Source organism: Sciurus carolinensis, chromosome 17 (assembly GCF_902686445.1).
Source record: "Sciurus carolinensis chromosome 17, mSciCar1.2, whole genome shotgun sequence".
Lineage (NCBI taxonomy): Eukaryota > Metazoa > Chordata > Mammalia > Rodentia > Sciuridae > Sciurus > Sciurus carolinensis.
The window spans coordinates 24,427,866-24,447,211 of record NC_062229.1 but is presented as its reverse complement, the minus strand read 5'-3'; the positions used below and the strand labels follow the sequence as shown (position 1 = coordinate 24,447,211).

Here is a 19,346-nt window from a genome sequence, read left to right as displayed (position 1 = left end):
AATCCTCAAATGTCTCACAAGTGAGGAAGGCCCTGCCCATCTCACCAGGATGCTGCCATAGCTGGTGGTCCAAGCGGCACAAGATAGTGGCACACACACCTGCTGATAAACAGCTGAGGGATGCTTCGTCTTGAAGGCAGAAGGAACGACAGAGGTGTCTGCCAGTTGCTTGTTCGTGGTCCACCTGTTCAGGTACATGCCACCTTCCACTTGCCTCCACATCGCACTCTATCCTGAAAAGGCGAGCACAGGAATAGGGAGCTGACCCTTGTCATCCCACTCACAGAGGTCCTGTGACTGGCCAGGGTCTCCCTCAGGGAAATAGCGGGACTGAATTATCATGGACGTCTGTACCCAGGAGAGCCCGAGGGCTCCTGTTTTACAGGGTTCGGCTGCTCTTTTCTTTTCCAGGGGATGAACAATCAGTACACCCGCCGGGAGGTCTTCTGCCGGAACACCTGCCACGAGCTCAAGCGCTTCTGGGAAAGGGAGATTGGCAAACAGACATACTACAGAGAATCCGAGGAATATCGTCTGGGAAGAAGCGCACTGAGAAAGTATGCGGCCTGTTTGTCTTTTTTTTTTTTTTTTTTTTTTTTTTTTTTAGCTCTTGTCCTCCTGCCTCAGCTTCCCGGGGCGTTGGGATTACAGGCGTGCACCATCACTCCCAGCTGCTTGTCTGTTTTTAAAAAATGAATTTGTCTTTCTTAAAATATGCTTTATTGCCAGGCATGGTGACGCATACCTGCAATTCTAGCACCTCGGGAGGCTGAGGCAGGAGGATGGAGAGTTCAAAGCCAGCCTCAGGAACAGCGAGGTGCTAAGCACTCAGTGAGACCCTGTCTCTAAATAAAATACAAAAAAGGGCTGGGGATGTGGCTCAGTGCTTGAGTGCCCCTGAGTTCAAACCCCAATACCACCACCCTAAAAAAAGTGTTTAGCAAGTGATTGTCACCGAGTGACAATCCTCAACCCTTCATTGACTCCTCATTATCACCTTGTTAGTTTATAAAAGCAAAACGGATTTCTTTGGAATGCCAGGTGGGCATTCCAGAGAAGGTAATTATTTAAATTCTCCTTACATGTAAACCTTGATTACTGAAAATTGAAGACCCTCTCTCCTTTGTCACTACGACACTACGGGAGCTGAGGTGACAGGCGTGTCTGTGAGAAACTGTCCGCAAAGGAAAAGGAGCCTGATTCCCGAGGAGGCAGTGCCTCGAAGATGGCTGGCGGGGGCCGGGGGTCCCTTGTGACGTGCAGACCGGGCCAGGTCCCTGTGAAACTGCACGGCTCACTGGCCTCAAGCACGCTGTGCGAAGCCCGCAGGCTGCAGAGGGGACCTGGTTCCCCTCAAAAGGAACCGCTCCACCGACTGTGTCTGCGAGGCCCCTGCTTGCAGACCCTGTGGGGTGGTGGGACAGTGTGCGGGCCCCGTGGCAGGGCCCGTGACTGCTGAGTTGCCAGGCTGGGGACATGCGCAGTGTTCGCGTTGCCTCCAGCCCAGCCCCCAGGGGAGTCCGCCTTCTCCTCACAGACGCCTGCGCAGCCTTATGGCCTGAAGCCACCTATCTGCTCTAGTGGAGGGCAGGGCACCTCACCCCGAGACTCCTGGAGAGACGGGGTTGGTGACAATCATTCTTGTAGCCCGTCATCTTTCCCCCAGGCCGGGTCACTCAGTGAGGCCCCAACAAGTCCTGTACCTCGAGTGTGCCTTCAGATGAAGTGAGATTGGTCACAGGACCATGCAGAAACCATCATCTGGCTCCAAGCCAACCACAAATTTGGGGCGAACAAAATTGGTAGTTTTTTCAAACAAATTGTACAGTTTGTTAAAGCATTAAAAATAACGCAGCAGGGCCCAGGGATACAGCTCAGTTGGTAGAGTGCTTGCCTCGCATGCGCAAGGCCCTGGGTTCAATCCCCAGTATCGCCAAATAATAATAATAATGAGGAGGAGGAGGAGGAGGAGGAGGAGGCAGCATCTCTCTATGTGTGTAAGAAATGACCATAAGGTACCATGGTGGAAAAGTACCCTATTTATCCTTCTCCACTCTTCCAATTTGAATCCCATAGCTTGGCCCCAGGGAATCCCAGCTCCACCTCCGCTCTATGTTGTCCCTTCTCAAAATGGCAAGATGGTCCCAGATCATGAAACGTTCATCAGGGACAGAGCATGGGGCCTGACCAAGGCCAGGGCCCAGGGGTCTTAGTTCTCCTCTCTCTGCTGCACCCCCGTTTAATGGAGAATCAAATACAGCAGCACCAATTTCTCCCTGGAGGAGAAAATCACCATGAAAGTGGAAAGAGTGGGTGAGGACCAGATCAGGAGCAGAACAGAACAGCGGGCTGCCTGGGGTCACCCCCCAGGTCTCCACCAGATCCCCCGTGTCTCTGTTTTCTGACTATTTTTCATAGAGAAACAGACATTAGGAGAGGAGGGATGGTGGGGACTTCCTTCCTTTCATTACTGCGGAGTACAGGAGTGTGCCCTGGAGCTTCTTCCGTTAGCAGATGAAGCATTTCAGCTACTCACACGCAGTTCCAGAAAGGAACTGGTTCTTCCATCCTTGGGGTGCAGCTGCTTGTTGAGCTGGCAGGCAGATGTGCAGGCTCGCTGGAATTGTGGGCCCATACTCTGAAGTCTGGCTCTATAGGTATCTAGCACTGTACCCACCACCTGACATCTTTCAGGCAAAGGGGAACTGGGCAAAGAGAGAGGAATGAAGAGTATCCTCAGCTGAAGACATGGCATGTGCAAATGGTCTGAGGCAGTGAGAGTTTGCTGCATAGGTGGAACAGAGAAACAGTCATGTTTATGAATTTCTTCTGTATTCCCCAAAGTCCCTGCTGCAATGCTAAACATATAGTCGGTGCTCAAGAAATACATGATTGACTGGATTCAAGAGAACTACAAAATCAGCTCTCTTATGGGCTTTTGCTGTCTGCTTACTCTGAGCCCAGGACTCTTTACCCCATCCTTGATCTTCCCTGTAGGGTTGGGGACTGGGTTTCACCTCCTTGAGTTCTCCCTCAGCTGACCCCTCCTCCCAGGCTGAGCCTTGATCACTTCGTCCTTTGTCCTCTGGCTAGGTTCCGTCAACAGGAGGTAAGAGGACTGGAGGGAAATTCCACCTATTTCCTCCCAGCATCCTTCCTGCCTGTTTCCTGGCAGTGACTTCATCCCTTCTGTACCACAGCTCCTGCCGGAGGGCCCTACCTCCCTGGCTCCAGGCTCCAGAGCATAAATGAAAAAGGACGGAGAAGTTCACAGTTAGCATTTGGCAACATCTAGTGAAAGTAAAGTGCACATACGCAACGATCAAAGCCTGTAGCACCAAAAAAAGAGATAAAGTAAGATGGTAGTCCATCATATCACCTGTGAACTAGTCTTGTCAAAAAAAAAAAAAAGGAAGGAAAAGAAAAAGAACCTGAATCTGACCAAACCTCTAGCTCTGCCACCCAGCAACAGGATATGCAGGAGATGAGTGGGTTCCAGGCAACAAGATCCAGACTCTGCAAGCTCTGCGGGACAGTTTGGTTTCAGAACAATTGCCAGGGAAGGGAAAGGATGAGGGAGAGCTGACATACTAAAAGAAACTTAAAAGATAGAGCAACAACCAGGAATATATATTCTTTATTTGGATCTTGGCCAAACCAAACAAACTGTTAAATATTATAAGATAATCAAGGATTTTTGTTGGTGAGGGGTTTTACCAGGAATTGAACTCAGGGCACTCAACCACTGAGCCACATCCCCAGCCCTATTTTGTATTTTATTTAGAGACAGGGTCTCACTGAGTTGCTTAGCGCCTCACTGTTGCTGAGGCTGGCTTTGAACTCTCCATCCTCCTGCCTCTGCCTCCGGAGGCGCTGAGATTACAGGCACACATCACTGCACCTGGCTAATCAGGAGGGCTTTAACTGACTTGATACTTTATGATATCAAGTACTTCTAATTAATTTTGCAAGTGTGATGATGGCAAGGTAGTTTCCTTTTTAAAGAGTTCGCTTAAGGACAAACTACTGAGTGTAGTTAATACATGCAGTTATGTGCAGCGTGTGTGTGCAAGTGCAGATGTTCATTTCATGCCGAGTTATTTACAGAGGAAATTAAATGATGCCTGGGATGTTTGTTTAAAATACGGGATAAGAAAGATGTGGGAAATAAGCTCATCCATGAGCTGTTGAAGCTGGGGTGGAGCCAAGGTGGATACAAGGGAATTCACCATTGCTAGCCTCTATGTGCTTGAAATCTTGTATAATAAAGGTTATTTTTAAAATGTTATCTTGGGAAAAAAGAGTACCATTTCCCTTCCTCCTCACTACCTCTTCACAATCCAAGTTCCATCAATTTTTTTTTCTTTATATATTTAAGGCTATTTTATGAGATACATACAGTCTAGAATGGGAATATCTTTGGGTGAAGCAAACCTTTTCGTCATTAGGCAATGAGTCTCTTTATCCCTGATGATGTTCTTTTGTTCAAAAGTCTTTTTTTAAACTGACTATTAATGTAATCACACTTACTTTCTTTTTATTAATATTTTCCTTACATATCTTTTTTTTAAATCTTCTTTTTCCAACTTATCTCTGTTCTTGCAACTTAGGTGTATCTTGATTTTTTTCAGTACCAGAACTTGAACCCAGGGGCACTTAACCACTGAACTACATCCCCAGCGCTCTTCCTTCTTCCTTCCTTCCTTCCTTTTTTTGAGACAGGGTTTTACTAAGTTGCTTAGGGCCTCCCTAAGTTGCTGATGCTGGCCTCAAACTTGCAGTTCTCATGCCTCAACCTCCTGAGTTGCTGGGATTACAGGCATGTGCCACCGGCTGTATCTTTTTTAAACAACATGGATTGAATTGGATGTTCTTCCAATCTGACATTTTTAGGCATTGATTGTCAGATTTAGTCCTTTTATATTTATTATAATGAGTGTGTTTCTACCATCTTAGAGTGTTTCATTTAATTCCCTTCTTTCTCTATTCTTTTTTATTCTTTTCGTACTTTTTCTTATTTTGTCCATCACTCTCCATATCTCTTAATAAGATGAGGACTATTTCAGAATTTCTTCTCTTCTCTTTATTATTTTCTCTTTTCTACTTTCTTTGGGTTTTTTCTTTTACAGAGAAGCTCCCAATATTGATCAGGTCTGGTTTATTCAAACTTTTTCTTTGATGGATTTTGCTTTGGGTGTTGTTATCTAAGAAGTCTTTGCCTATCTTAAGGCCACAAAGATTATCTTCTTTGTTGTATTTCTAGAATATTTAAGGTTGTCAGTCTTACATTGAAGTTAATCATTCATTTTGATTTTTTTCCTCATTGCTGGAGATCAAACCCAGGCCTTGCAAACGCCAGGCAAGCATTCCACCCCTGAGCTACACTCCCAGTCCCTTGACTTTTAAATATGACATGAGGTGTGGATTGAAGTTCACTTTTTGAATCTGGATATCCAGTGGTTCCAACACCATTTGTTGAAGAAATTATCCTTTCTCCACTGCATTTTCCTTGCACTTTTGTTGAAAATAAATTACTCACGTGTATATGGGTCTATTTTTGGACTCTATTCCATTCCATTGATCTATTTGTGTATTGGTACCCATGTGACATTGTCTTGATTATTTAACTTTACAATAATAGATAGGATAAGTCTTTTACAACTTTTTCTTTTTTTAAAGTTGTTTTTGCTATTCTAGGTTCTTTGCACTTTGATATAAATTTTAGAAGCAATATCTAGGTCTGCTAGGTTTGATTCGGACAGAATTGAACTTATAGCTCAATTTGGGAAAAATCAATGCCCTAATAATATCTAGCCTCTGAGAGATGATATATTTCTCCCTTTTTTTAGGTCTACTATAATTTCTCTCCACAATGGTTTATAGTTTCAATTTGAAGAACTTATACATCTTTGTCAAATTTATCCCTATTTCATTTTTTATCATTATTTGATTTATTAAAATTTCAATTTTTGATCTTTTTGTGATTTGTAGGCTATTTAGAATTTTGTTATTTAGTTTCAAAATATTTAGATTTTCAGATATCTTTTTATTACTGATTCTAACTTAATTATTGTGGTCAAAGAACATACATTGTATGAGTTGAATCCTTTTAGATTTGTTGAGACTTTTTATATGGCCCAGAATATTTTATCTTCATAAATATTCCATGTCCATTTGAAGAGAAAATGTTGAAGACATTTATGTTCTCTTGACAAATGGATCTCTTTATTAGAAAACAAACTTCTCTCTGGTATTATTCTTTGCTTGAAATCTACTTTATCTGATATTACTATAACCACTATAGGTTTCTTGCATTAGGTTTAACATGATATTTTTCCATCCTTTATCTTAAAACCTACTTGTCTTTAAAGTGAGTTTCTTGTAGGCAACATATATTTGAGTATGACTTTTTTTATATCAAGTTTGGCAATCTTTACATTTTAATTGGCTTGCTTACACCATTAACATTAATTGGAATGATTTGGCTTAAATCTACTATCTTGTTATTTGTCTTCTATTGTCATCTTTATCTCATTTCTCTCTTATTTATTTATTTTTTAATTGTGAACAAATGGGGTACAACTTGTTTCTCTGTATATAAAGTAGAGGCATAGGGGCTGGGGAGATAGCTCAGTCGGTAGAGTGCTTGCCTTGTAAGCACAAGGCCCTGGGTTCGAACCCCAGCACCCAAAAAATAAATAAATAAATAAATAAATAAATAAATAAATAAATAAAGTAGAGGCATACCATTTGTGTGATCATACATTTACATAGGGTAATGGTGTTTGATCCATTTTGTTATTTTTTCCTTCCCCCCATCCCTCCCACTCCTCTTTTCCCTCTATACAGTCCCTCGTTCCTCCATTCTTGCCTCCTTCCCACCCCCCATTATGTGTCATCATCCGCTTATCAGCAAGATCATTCGTCCTTTGGTTTTTTGAGATTGGCTTATCTCACTTAGCATGATATTCTCCGATTTTCATTTCTCTCTTTTTTTCGGCCTTCTTTTGGATTCACTGGATACTTTTTGTGATTTTATTTTAGTGCTACCCCTTCCCGCCCCCGCCCCAGATGGAGACTCACTATTCTACTCAGGCTGGCCTCAAATACCTCAGGCTCAAGTAGTCCTCCCACCTCAGCCTCCCAAGGGCTGGAACAACAGAGGCGTGCCACCACACCCAGCTAACCTGTTAGCTTTTGAGCTATAGCTATTCGTTACTTTAGTGGTTGCTTTAGTATTTATAGTATCTATCTTTAACTCACCATAGTCTACCTTCCGGAGATGCGTCATCAGGTCCCATGGAGTATGAAGAACCTTCCTATGGCATATCCCCATTTCTCCCTCCTGGTCTTTGTGCTATTATACGAGGTGCAGTTTGACCTTCACAAATATTATAAACCTCACAATACGTCACCAACAGTTTTGTTTTCAACAGTCAATGAGCTTTTCCAGAGATTTAAACAGTAAGGAAAGGGTCATTGGCTACCCATGGAGAGCTGTCCAGGTTGCTGGTCATTCCACTGTGTAGCCCAGGTTTCTGTTTGGTGTCATTTTCTTTCTGCTTGAAAGACCTTCCTTTCCTTCTGCCCAAAGGACTTCACTGTGTGACTAACGGGGCATGTAGACAGTCTGCTGCTGATGTCGTCTTCCAGTGGTATGTCTGGAAACATTTTTCACCTGTTTTGTTTTTTTCTTCTCTCTCTCTCTCTCTCTCTCTCTCTCTCTCTGGTCCTGGATACCATATTCAGGGCTTCACACATGCTAGATGCATGCTACAGGGATTCACTGAAACAGGGGCTCACTCAGTTGCCCAGGCTGGCCTCAAACTTCTGATCCTCCTTCCTCAGCCTCCCCTGAGTCACTGGGATTACAGCAAGCTTACCACACTGGGCTCTTGGTCTGTTTTTGAAGGATAGCTTTGCTATGTCAAGAATTCTAGACGGACAGAGTTTCTTGCTTCTGTACTTTAAAGACATTGCACTTTCAAAGGAAAATTTCAGAGGATTAAGATTCAAATCCTGGGAACAGAAAGTCTGTCCACTTTCACTTGTGGAATAGACATATCCAAGCACACATTTAAATCTTCAGGTCTGAATTCTTTGCGGTGGCGCATGACTGTCATCCCAGCAACTCTGGAGGCTGAGGCAGGAGGATGGCAAGTTTGAGACCAGCTTCAGCAACTTAGTAAAAACCTAAGCAATTTAGCAAGACCCTGTCTCAAAATAAAAAGATAAAAAGGACTGGGGAGGTAACTCAGTGGTAAAGTGCCCTAGGTTCAAACCCCAGTGCCAAGATAAATAAATAAATAAATAAATAAATAAATAAATAAATAAATAAATAAATCTATCAGCAGGTGTTCTGCATGCCCTTTGAAAACCCAAATGCACACACCCCGTTGGAAGGGGCAAAGAGAAGGCAGCATCCCTGAACCAATAGCCATGGAGATGAATGGTAGGCTGTGTGTTTTGTTTCTATTTTCAGGCTGAGAGAAGAATGGAGGCAGAGGCTGGAAACAAAGCTGAGGCTGCGGAACAATCCAGATGAGACCGAAAAACGGGCGAATGTTGGCTGAGAGCTTCCTGCTCCATTGACCACAAGAGGACACGAGAGCACTGAGGTCACGCTGCTGGAACTCAATCCAAACCCCCAAGTCCCTCTGCTGTGCCGGCTAGATCCCTGTGAGGGGTGTACCTGCAAATCCTTTCCCAATGCTCATGCACCTCATTTGCCGAGTCAGTCTTCTCCGTGTCGGGGGAAAGCTGTTATTCCAAGTGGCCCTAAAGATGAGCCTATTTATGATCGAAGCTCCAGGCAGCGTTCTTAACTTTCACATCATTATCTTCTAATTTTAAGACCCCCCTATTCCAACTTCTCAGCACCCCCCAAGGGGTTCCCCACCTTCACGGTCATACCACTCCACCGTCTCACCTAGGAAACAGTTCCCGGTCATCCTCTCTTGTTCTCTTTGGATGCAAAGAGAAATCGCACCTCTCTGCAGACGTGAAGATAATTTCAGTCGTCATAAAATGAGGGTTGAAAATACATTGATCTTTGTATGAATTTTGTTTTCCCAAAAGAATGTCTATCAACACTATCAGGATCTTTTTAATAAAATTCAGTGTCTTGGTGTCCCTGGCGTATGCTTTTCATTCCATGGTTTTCATTAAACCCAGGTGTGTGCAGTAGTGAGCTCTCTATGGGCTCGGCCAAACTATGTCTCGCCATCCCTACAGAGGGCTTACCACACAGATTCTGGACTTTGAAATGTCACTGTCACTGCCTAGCCATCTCTCAGCTTCAGAGGTATCAGAGGTTGCTCCTTCAGAGAGTGCCCACGGCAGCTGGGCCTGGGAAACAATCTCTACCCAAGGGAAGAGAGCAGAGAGATGCGTGGTGGACAGTTCTGGGTCTTGCCAGTTGTACGTGGACCCTCAGATCTTATGAACACAGGGGCAACGTGACCAGCGGCACCAGGAGCTCCTCTGGTCTTTACATAGAAATTCCACTTAATCCTCACCAAGAGCACCTTCGCAGGTGTTGTCATCATTACACATTTTTTAATAGGTGAGGAAACCGAGGCTTAAAAAAGCTATATAATATAAACACAGAATGAATTAGTGAAAAAGCCAGGATTCAAAGTCAGTTCTAACCACAAAGCTAGTTCCCATCCAAAATGTGATACCAGTTAATTAATGCCCATAAATTCTTGTTTCAAAAGATTTATGCTCAGAAGTAGTGCTTTTTCATTAAATATAAAATTCTACATGTGCCTGGTGCAATGGCACGTGCCTGTAATCCCAGCGGCTCAGGAGGTGGAGGCAGGAGGGTGGTGAGTTCAAAGCCAGCCTCAGTAACTTAGTGAGTAAGGCTCAAAACAACTCAGCAGGACCCTGTCTCTAAATAAAATATAACAAAGGGCTGGGGATGTGACTCAGTGGTTAAGTGCCCCTGGGCTCAATATTCAGTACTCCCCCAAAAATCTACATTCGAGTTGCATGTTTACACGCTGAGAACACATTAACTTCTATAAATTTTGAGCTAAAGAGTTGCATTATCAGCAGTCACTCAATCTGAAGGTCTATGTTAGCGCAATAGGAGATGTCATTAGGTAGGTCTCAACTGAACAAAGAATGGGGCACAGTTAAGATGTTAGCAAGTATAAGTCCTTTTTCAAATCAAAGAATCCTGGCTTCCTAGCCATCCCCCTTTGTGTGTCTGCCTCTCATTTCCTATTTCTCATTAATATTGAATTAATTGTAGATGGTGGTGGACCTAGCTGGTGTAACTGGGATTGGACATAACTGAACAGATTGCCAAGCTTCTAAGAATGACAATTTTTGGAATTCAACAGATGAAGTACAAGTGAGTACACCTCGAAAGCTGATCCTACACTTTATCAAGAGCAGAGTGTTGTTGGTTTTTTCCTCTTAAAAACACTTTTCCAAAAGTCTCTACACTGAACCCCGACTTCTTCCAACCCCAATCTCATTATCTCAATTAAAAAGTACATTTGTCAAGTTACTCAGGCTAAAATTTAGTCACCTAAACCCTTCTCTCTTTCTCTCTCCCGAACTTCTCAACGAAGGCACTCCCAAATCCTGCTGCCAGTTTCAAAATGTCAATTACGCCGTCTCAAAATTATAAGGTTTACAAAGGCCAAGTGTTTTCTCTGATAAGCGGATGCTGACCCATAGTGGGGGGTGGGTAGGGAAGAATGAAGGAACTTTGGATTAGGCAGAGGGGAGTGAGGGGAGGGGTGGGGCGGAGGGGATGGGAAGGACGGTAGAATGAGATTTCATTACCCTCTCTACAGGTATGAAATTAAAAATTTTTAAAAGAACTGGTTTTTTTGGCCAAAAATGAAACATTATAAGGTTTAGAATCTAACCTCTACACTCTGGTTTCAAGGGTGACAGTCATTTAACATGATTAAATGAATCATCTTTGGTATAAATACTGTTTCTAAGAAAAACTCAGTGTTTCCTGTCTTCTGGAAGGTCACTTCCTCTGGGCACCCTCTGCCCCCATGAGTTATGTAGCTTACTCAGGATAGGCGGAAGGACTGGGGACTAGGGAACATCCTTCAGGAGACCTCGTGGAAGTGGTGCTTTTTAAATGGAGAGCAGTATGGAGAAGTAATTCTATTCCCAGGTCGTTGCATGGACATTCTAGAACAATACCTCCTCAGGACACGGTTTAGATATTATGAAAATGGAGGTTTCCGGACCTGTCTGGTCTTCTAGGTCAGGGAGAGACACTTGGCAGATCCATGCTTGTTTCTAGAGTTGTTTTCGTTACTCGACAGGGTCAGCCTCAGAGAGAAAGATGAACTCATGGCCAAGGGTGTGGTGAGTGAGAAGGAGAGGCTTTGGATTCAAAAAGCCATAATAAAGGTTTTCTTAGGTGTGCTGACAGGTGGGACCGTTTATGAGTGTAAAGGGCATCTATTTTTTGAAATATCCAAGCAGGCTCTATTCTGCTCCCAGGCAGAATCTGCATTGAAAATACTTTTATGGGTTAGTATATTTTGTAACAATGTTTTAGGTGTTTCTATTTTATTTATTTATTTTATTTTTTTGTGGCATGGCAGATTGAATCTAGGTGTATTCTACCACTGAGCCACATTGCCAGCCCTTTGGTATTTTTGTTTTGAGACAGAGTCTCACTAAGTTGCTGAGACTGGCCTTGAACTTGTGATCCTCCTGCCTTGGCCTCCTGAGTATCTGGGATTACAAGCATGCATCACCATGCTCAGCCATTTCAGTTGTTTTTGTATGGTACATAAATACTGGAACCGTGAAATTACTCTTTAGAAGTAATACCTAAAGTTAAGTGTTCACATTCACCTCTGTGCATGCACCACATCACTTTAAGGCTCCAATTATATTCTTTCCTAGGAAAAACATGTTTCTCTGGAACTTGGCAGGTACATAACATGGCATTGGCTTGTTCAAGGTCAAAAAGAGCCTCAGAGGATGAATGAGGCCTAGAAGCCTAGCTCTCAGTTCATCCTGTCTCCTTGACTTGGTGTCCTCTCTGGTACCTGAGTTGTCCCAGTTGTTGCCCACCCTGGAGGGGAACTGTCATTGCTTCCTTTTGTAGCATCTATGCAAGAGTCATTAGATAAAGCACCTACTGGTGTGGCAGTCAGCTTTGGGAGACCTTGTGCACTGCACTGGCCATCGAAGAAGGACTTCGGTTGCATGGCGAGGCTGAGGGAAAGGGCAGGCAAGTTAGGGCAGGGCTGGGAGGGCCAGGAGGACCAAGGTTCACCGCAGGGGCTCAGAGGATGAATGTGGGAGCAGAAACATTGGCCGCTTCAGCATCTGATCCTGCCCTAGGGACTGGAACAATGCTCATGTGACAGGACACAAAACGTTTATCTGTTGGGCAGATGAATAGAGGGCTTGCCTACAGCACAAGCCCATGGCTTCCTGACAGCTCCCAGGAAGCCCATTCAAAGCAGGCCGAGGAGACTGAGCAAAGCCGCTCCAGGCATCTTTCCTCTCCCTCAGCAGAGCCAGCTTAGCTTTCTGAGGTAGTCAACACCAAACAGTGGTGTTAGTTACTGAGCTTTAGAGGTCCTTGTACAGGCCACTTCCTGAGAGGAAACTCCCACTATTTCATAATTGCCTGAATGCTTCCATTTGGTTTTGGGAGTAAAGGGCATTACAGGGCCTGGTGCTTCTGGAAACTTACCAGGAGTGCCCTGTCCAACTGTGCCCCGCTCCGCACGTGGGCTGCCAAATCTCTGCTTGTAGTCTCCCACTGACAAATATAACTTACACCCTGAGCTGGCTGGGGTGACGGGGGTCCATGCCCCATCTTCAGAGATGGTTCCATTCAAACCTTCCCTGGACCCAAAGGCTATCTTGAAGACAGCTCCTGAGGCCACAGGGAACTCAAAACAGGAAAACAGACAGCTCCAAAGAAGGCAGAGAAGAAACTGAGGAGAGGTGACCCACAGAGAGGAGGCAGAGATAGTTTTCTGGAAAGATCTGTACCAGGGTTAGAAGAATCCACTCTTTGTGTGTGTGTGTGTGTGTGTGTGTGTGTGTGTTGCTGGGGGTTGAACCCAGGGCCTCACACGTTAGGCAAGTGCTCTACCACTACACTACATCCCCAGCAATTTCCGTTCTTTCACTTTATCAATTTTTCATGGTGCTGGGGGTTGATCCCAGGGCCTCAGGCGTGCTAGATGAGACTCTACACCTGAGCTACATCCCCAGCCTAGAAGGATTCACTCTTGATCATGGTTGTTTCTGTCAGGGGCCAGTCAGGTGTAGAAGAAAGGGGAGGTGGGACACTGTCTTCTAAATCTCTAAGTAAACCTGCCCTTCCGAGGATCGAGATTCTATATCTTTCAAGGCTGTTTCTCATGCCAACATCCTTGGAAAGACAGTCTTGAACAAAGGCAGTCGGTGCCTCTGCTCACAGGGACTCAGAAATGCTGGAGACCCATAAAAATGTGTCTCCCAACCGTATCCACCCCTTGTTTCTGCACTGTCTTGGATTCTGGTGAATTTCCCCTGAGGCCATTCAGATCTATCTGACTGACAGAGGCCAGGATGGCATTCATTTAGTTTGACTGGTAAGTCAACTATGAACAGGACCTCAAGTAGCAGGATCACGCCAACCTGCCTATTGCTAAGTTTCCTGGGGTCCTCCATCAGGGTCCCTGCTCCAGCTTACGAACCTCATCCACCATCAGCATCAGCTTCAGAAAGCCATCTGGCTTAAGCATCCACACTGACTTTTCCTTTTGGTCAGAGGCATTAATCCAGGCTTGGCAGATTGCACAGGCTCCACCTTGGCCTATAAGCAGGAAGTCCAATGAGGTCCTGTCATCAGTGACCATGCTGGCCAGCAAGCAGAGGCTGCACCAAATGTCTTCCAGAGTTAAAGTGGTGTCGTTGACCACTTCCACTAAAACCAGGGCTAGATTTCATACTACCATCTTTTTTTTGTTTTTTTGTTTTATTTTGTTTTGTTTTGTTTTGGGGGGATGGGGGTTACTGGGATTGAACCCAGGAACATTCTACCACTGAGCTATATCCCCAGTCCTTTTCCTTTTTTATCTTGAAACAGTGTTTCACTAAGCTGCCCAGGCTGGCCTCGAACTTGCAAGCCTCCTGCCTCAGCCTCTTGTGACACTGGGATTACAGGTGTGCGCCTGGCTTGTGTCAACTCTTGACTGAAACACGTCCTTATTGCCTTGAAATCCCACACACAACCACGCATGATGTTTTATCCGATTCAATTTTTTACTAGACGTTTTATCTCATTTCCATAATATATCTCTCATTTTAACACCGGTAAATGCCATTTTATTCTCTTATTAATTATTGTAATTCATGCATTTGTCCAGGTAAGTCCTTCAATGGTGCACATTTACCCAGCTAGTTTAGCACATCTGTTCTCTTACGTTTGCTTTTGATTTATTTTAGTTCCATGTTAAAAAAAAAAAAAGTTCCTAGCAAAAATCTGATTTGAAAGTCCTTTTATGTTATGGTTGGTTTTAGGTTCACCGAACATAGTGACCTCCTGGAGTCTTTGCATGCAATAGAGTGGATTGTATCTTCAAGTTTTGGGACTTCTTTTGTGTTTATCAAAAAAAAATCTAGAAATTTCTGTCACCATATTTCCTGCGTATTTTGATTAGTTTAAAATTAAGACAATTCAGATACATGGCTAGTATATCAGCATCATTAGGCAGTTATTTATTAATAAACAGTTAATTGAATGCTATCATTAATTCTAACCATTTTTCTCATTTTTGTTTAGTATCTGCAATAGTAATATTTCTTTCTCTATCACATTTTTATAACGTCATACAGATTAAATCTGTACTGCAAGTCAGGCATGGTGGCGCACACTCCTTTAATCCCAACTGCTTTGGAGGCTGAGGCAGGAGGAGTACAAGTTCAAAGCCAGCCTCAGCAACTTAGTGAGGCTCTGAGTAACTTAGAGAGACCCTGTTTCTAAATAAAATATAAAAAAAGAGGCTGGGGATGGGGCTCAGTGGTTGAGTGTCCCTGGGTTCAAATCCCCAGTACCAAAATGAAAAAAAAATGAAATGAATGAAAATAGATTAGCTCATTTCATTCCCTGTTCTGTTGGAGAGCCTCTAGTGCAGAAGTCTTAAATTTAGCTTTGAACCTTCTAGGGGACTAAGCAGAACTGACTTTTTATGGTATCCGAAAATAAGCAGAGGAATTTTTATCACATAAACATGAATAAAAATCTGTCAGTTATCCAATATTTACTCCAAGGCAAGGAAAGGATTGCTACACAGAAGGTCCTTAAAAGAGCTGGGGAAAAATAGAGGTCATTTCAGTTTTACATAAGCGAGACTGTTTTATTCAGTAAACTAGTTTTCTACTTTCACAAGAGAATGAGCTGAGTTGCCAAATGGCTGTGAGAATCATCCTGGAGAAAGGGAACCTGAATTTGAACTCAGCTCCTTAACCACAGGTTAAGGAAGCTCAGTCCTTCCAAGTCAACTCATGTCCACACGAGAATGATAGTAGGGCCTCATGTTAGGGTGTGGTGAGGATTCAATTCAGTGAGACAATTTCCAAGGACTACTGAGTTCAGTTTCTGACACTCGGTGAGCTTGTGTGGAAGCACTTGCCTTCTGTTTTTGATGTTGTTATTCTCCTGGATGTCATCTTTGTCACAATAAAATAACCAGAATATGCATCTCTCAATACCATTAGGGACATTTTACCTGACAGCAGAGTTGGCTGAAATTTTTCTATGAGACAAAACCCCTTTGACTTTGTCATTTAAATATCTTCTTTGTCCATGGTTTTCTAGCCTTTCTTGTTGAATCATGAAATTATCAATTTGTTTGTTTGTTTGTTTGTTTTTATTTCATTTTATTTTATTCTGTGATACTGGAGGTTGAACCCAGGGCCTGGTGCATGCTAGGCAAGTGCTCTTCCACTGAGCTACACCCCAAGCCCTCTCAGTATTTTTAATTCATGACTTTCCCATTGAATGTGGTTCTTTGGCCTTGGCTTACTCTTTGACATACCCATCACCAAACTCTTGCCCATATTTCAGCCATTCCACAATCTAAAAATCAATTTTAGCAATTTTATAAAGCAACTTAGAATGCTTTGACGTGATAAGATTTAAAGACCTTTCATTAAGCCTAGCCCAGCAGTGATAAACATTGCTTTTATTTTCAATCTGAACACAGAAAACAAACTTGGAGGCTGGGTGTGGTGGCACACACCTGTAATCCTAGTGACTTGGGAGGGTGAGGCAGGACGAGCACAAGTGTGAGGCCAGCCTCAGCAATTTAGCAAGACCCTATCTCTAAATAAAAAATAAAAAGGGCTAGGATGTAGCTCAGCAGTGAAGCAGCCCTGGCTTCATGGATGATGTCATCCATGTAAGGAATTTAACGTGATGTTCAGCCAGATGCCCAGTCTAGATTTTTAACACCATATCATGACAGAATGCAGATAGTTAGCATAGCTGTGAGACAAAACCATAAGTGAATATCATTGGCTAGTCTACGGGCATGCAAACTGTTGGACCCTTTCTCCTAACTGGAATGAAAAAAAACACATTCACCCAATTAATGACCACATGCCATTGTGTATGAGACCTTATTAATGATATCACATCTGGCATGCAGCTGTGATCTGGCTACCATTTGACTGAGTTTATAGTAGTCTAAGTTTTCAGGATCCACTCAGTTTCTACAGGATCCAGACTGGTGAGTTAAATGGAGATATGACACCATCCAGCAAACCTTCAGGTCTTTAATGGTGGCACTAATCATCAGCACCCTCCAGATGCAATAACATATCATATATATAATTATATATTATAGGATATATAGTTATTTACCATACATAACATATAATTTATATATTTATATATTACATGATGTAATATATAATATAATATATATATATATATATTATATATTTAATTTACTAGCTTGGCTTGGTGGGGACAGTTTTGGAGGTTTCCATTCAGCCTTTCCCACTATGGGCTCTTACCCCACAGACCAAGAACCTGGTGTAATGATTACTCTAACAATGAAGTTAATCCATTGCAATGATACACTCATAACTGTAGAAGTGACCACTGGCTGGGTCTCTAGACCCAACAGACCCATTGAAAACTGCACTTCATTAACTAAAGCTAGAACTTCATCTATTACCTGGATCTCATAAGTCCCCACTCTAACAGGAAGACCATAACAATGTTTTGAATGTGAGGTATTAATATCAACTGATATCTTGTGTCAAATAGCCCTTTCCCCACTTTATGGCCTCCAAAGAAAATGGCCATACATCACTTTGAGAAGAACCAGGACAGTCATTATAGTGTAGACTTGTGGTATTACACAAGATCCTTCCTCCTAGGAACTCACCCACCTTTTTTAGTTAATGGGGTCTGGATCTGAAAATCAGTGATTGTTTAGGCAGGCTTCTAAAAGCACATTAGATCCCTTGGGATCTTTTCCAGGGTGTTAAATCTCATGTTTCAAGAGAGTGCCTCCAAGTCAATTAATTCTTTCTCATTCAGTCTATATCTCAACCCTCTTGATCAGGCACATTCAAAATCCACAATTCTTGTGTAGTTTTTGGTAGATTGTGTCTTTCAAGGAGTAGGCGCATTTCCTCTATGCTACCAAATTTGTAGGTACAGGAACTTAATGTCCATGAGATATATAATGATGTTCTTTCCTCCATTCCTGATATTAATAAAACATGTCTTCTCTCTCTCTCTCTTGTTTTTTTGTTTTTGTTTTTGTTTTTGTTTTTTCTTAGCTCATCTGGCTTTGGCTGAGCAATCAAACATTTCTGGACTTCTGTGATTCTATCAGAGTCTTGGTATGCTGCTCAGCTCATCTGGTGTTTCCCTGCAGAGATAAGGCCTCTCTGTAAGCTCCTAAACATGCCCCCTAACTATGACAGCCTTTAATTTCTAGTTAAGAGCACTCATTTTCTCATGATCTCTCTAAGGCACACCAGTGTAACTCAGCAGGAACCAGATTCTTCCATCTTTGGAAGCATTTCTTGTAGGGCAGGTCTACTAGGGACAGATTCTTTCAGCTTTTGTTTCCTTAGAAATGTCTTGATTTCTCCTTTATCCTTTTGGAAGGGCAGTTTGAGCAGAGATAGAATTCCTGGCAGATAAGTTTGTTTGTTTTTCATTTGACTTGTTGATTATTTCATTCGATGCACACAAGTTTTTAAGTTTCATTACAGTAGATTCATTTGTCTGTTTTTGCTCTTGCTGCCTGGGCTTTTGGTGTCAGACTTTTAGAAGTCTTTGCTAAGGTCAATGTCCTGAACCTATTTTCTTCTAGGAGTTTTATACTCTCAGGTCTTGCCTTTAGATCTTTAATCCATTTTGAGTTAATCACATATGATATCAAGTAAGGCTCCAACTGCATTCTTTTGCATGTGGAGATCCAGGTTTCCTGACACTGTTTGTTGAAGAGACTGTACTTTCCCCATCCTTACCAAAAAATCATTTGGTATTTTGTCAGGGTTTATTTATGAGCTTTCTATTCTGTTCCATTTGTCTATATATATCCATCTTCAGCCACACCACACTATCTTTTTTTTTTTTTTTTTTTTTTGTATTAGGGACTGAACCCAGGGGGCTCAACCTCTGAGCTATATCCTCAGTCCTTTTTTATTTCATATTTTGAGACAGGATCTCATGCTGTTGCTGAGGCTGGCTTTGAACTTACAATTCTCCTGCTTCTGAGTTGCTGGGATTACAGCTATGTTCCACCATTCCCGGCTATACCACATCATCTTAAGCAAGAGAATTTTTAGGGCAATGAAACTATTTTGGTATGATGCTATTAATGATGTTTATATGTCATTATACATTTGTCAAAACCCCAGAATGTTCAATTCCAAGAGTGAATCCTAAGGTAAACTATGGACTTGCAATAATAATGGCACATTAACATAGGTTCATCAGTTTTAACAAATGTACCACCCTGGTGCCAGATGCCAATAGTGGGGAAGACTATGCATGTGTAGGGAGCAGGGTGATATGGGAACTCTGTACTTTCTATTCAATTTTGCTATGAACCTAAAACCATCCTAAAAAATCAAACCTATTTTTAAAAAGTCAAATCAAAAATTGATATGCCAAGAATATGAAAGATGTCAGTGAGTTGCCTTTTAGCCCACAAAAATTAATTAGGTATAATTTATCATCATTAGTATAAAAAGTGCATCTTACATCAAATGCCTGTTAAGTGGCACCGCCAGGATTTGACTCTCAGAAGACGTGACTCCAGCTTCCCTGCTAGCCCACGGCACTGGAATGGGGATGAGATTTCATGGAGCAA

General features: G+C 42.6%; 1 protein-coding gene across 1 annotated transcript; it reads left to right on the top strand.

Annotated features, from left to right (window-relative positions):
* Positions 1–408: 408 nt before the first annotated feature.
* On the top strand, positions 409–8,573 carry Fam240a (family with sequence similarity 240 member A). Its single transcript, XM_047532381.1, has 2 exons — positions 409–557; positions 8,483–8,573. Exons 1-2 carry the CDS (start codon positions 415–417, stop codon positions 8,571–8,573), a joined length of 234 nt encoding a protein of 77 aa, XP_047388337.1. The 5' UTR covers positions 409–414.
* Positions 8,574–19,346: the final 10,773 nt, after the last annotated feature.

Bases quoted from the DNA above. Each gene is read 5' to 3' on its own strand.
- Fam240a (XM_047532381.1), top strand. From the start codon at position 415: ATGAACAATCAGTACACCCGCCGGGAGGTCTTCTGCCGGAACACCTGC. The intron at 558-8,482 runs GTATGCGGCCTG...TTCTATTTTCAG, and splicing joins GGAAGAAGCGCACTGAGAAA to GCTGAGAGAAGAATGGAGGC.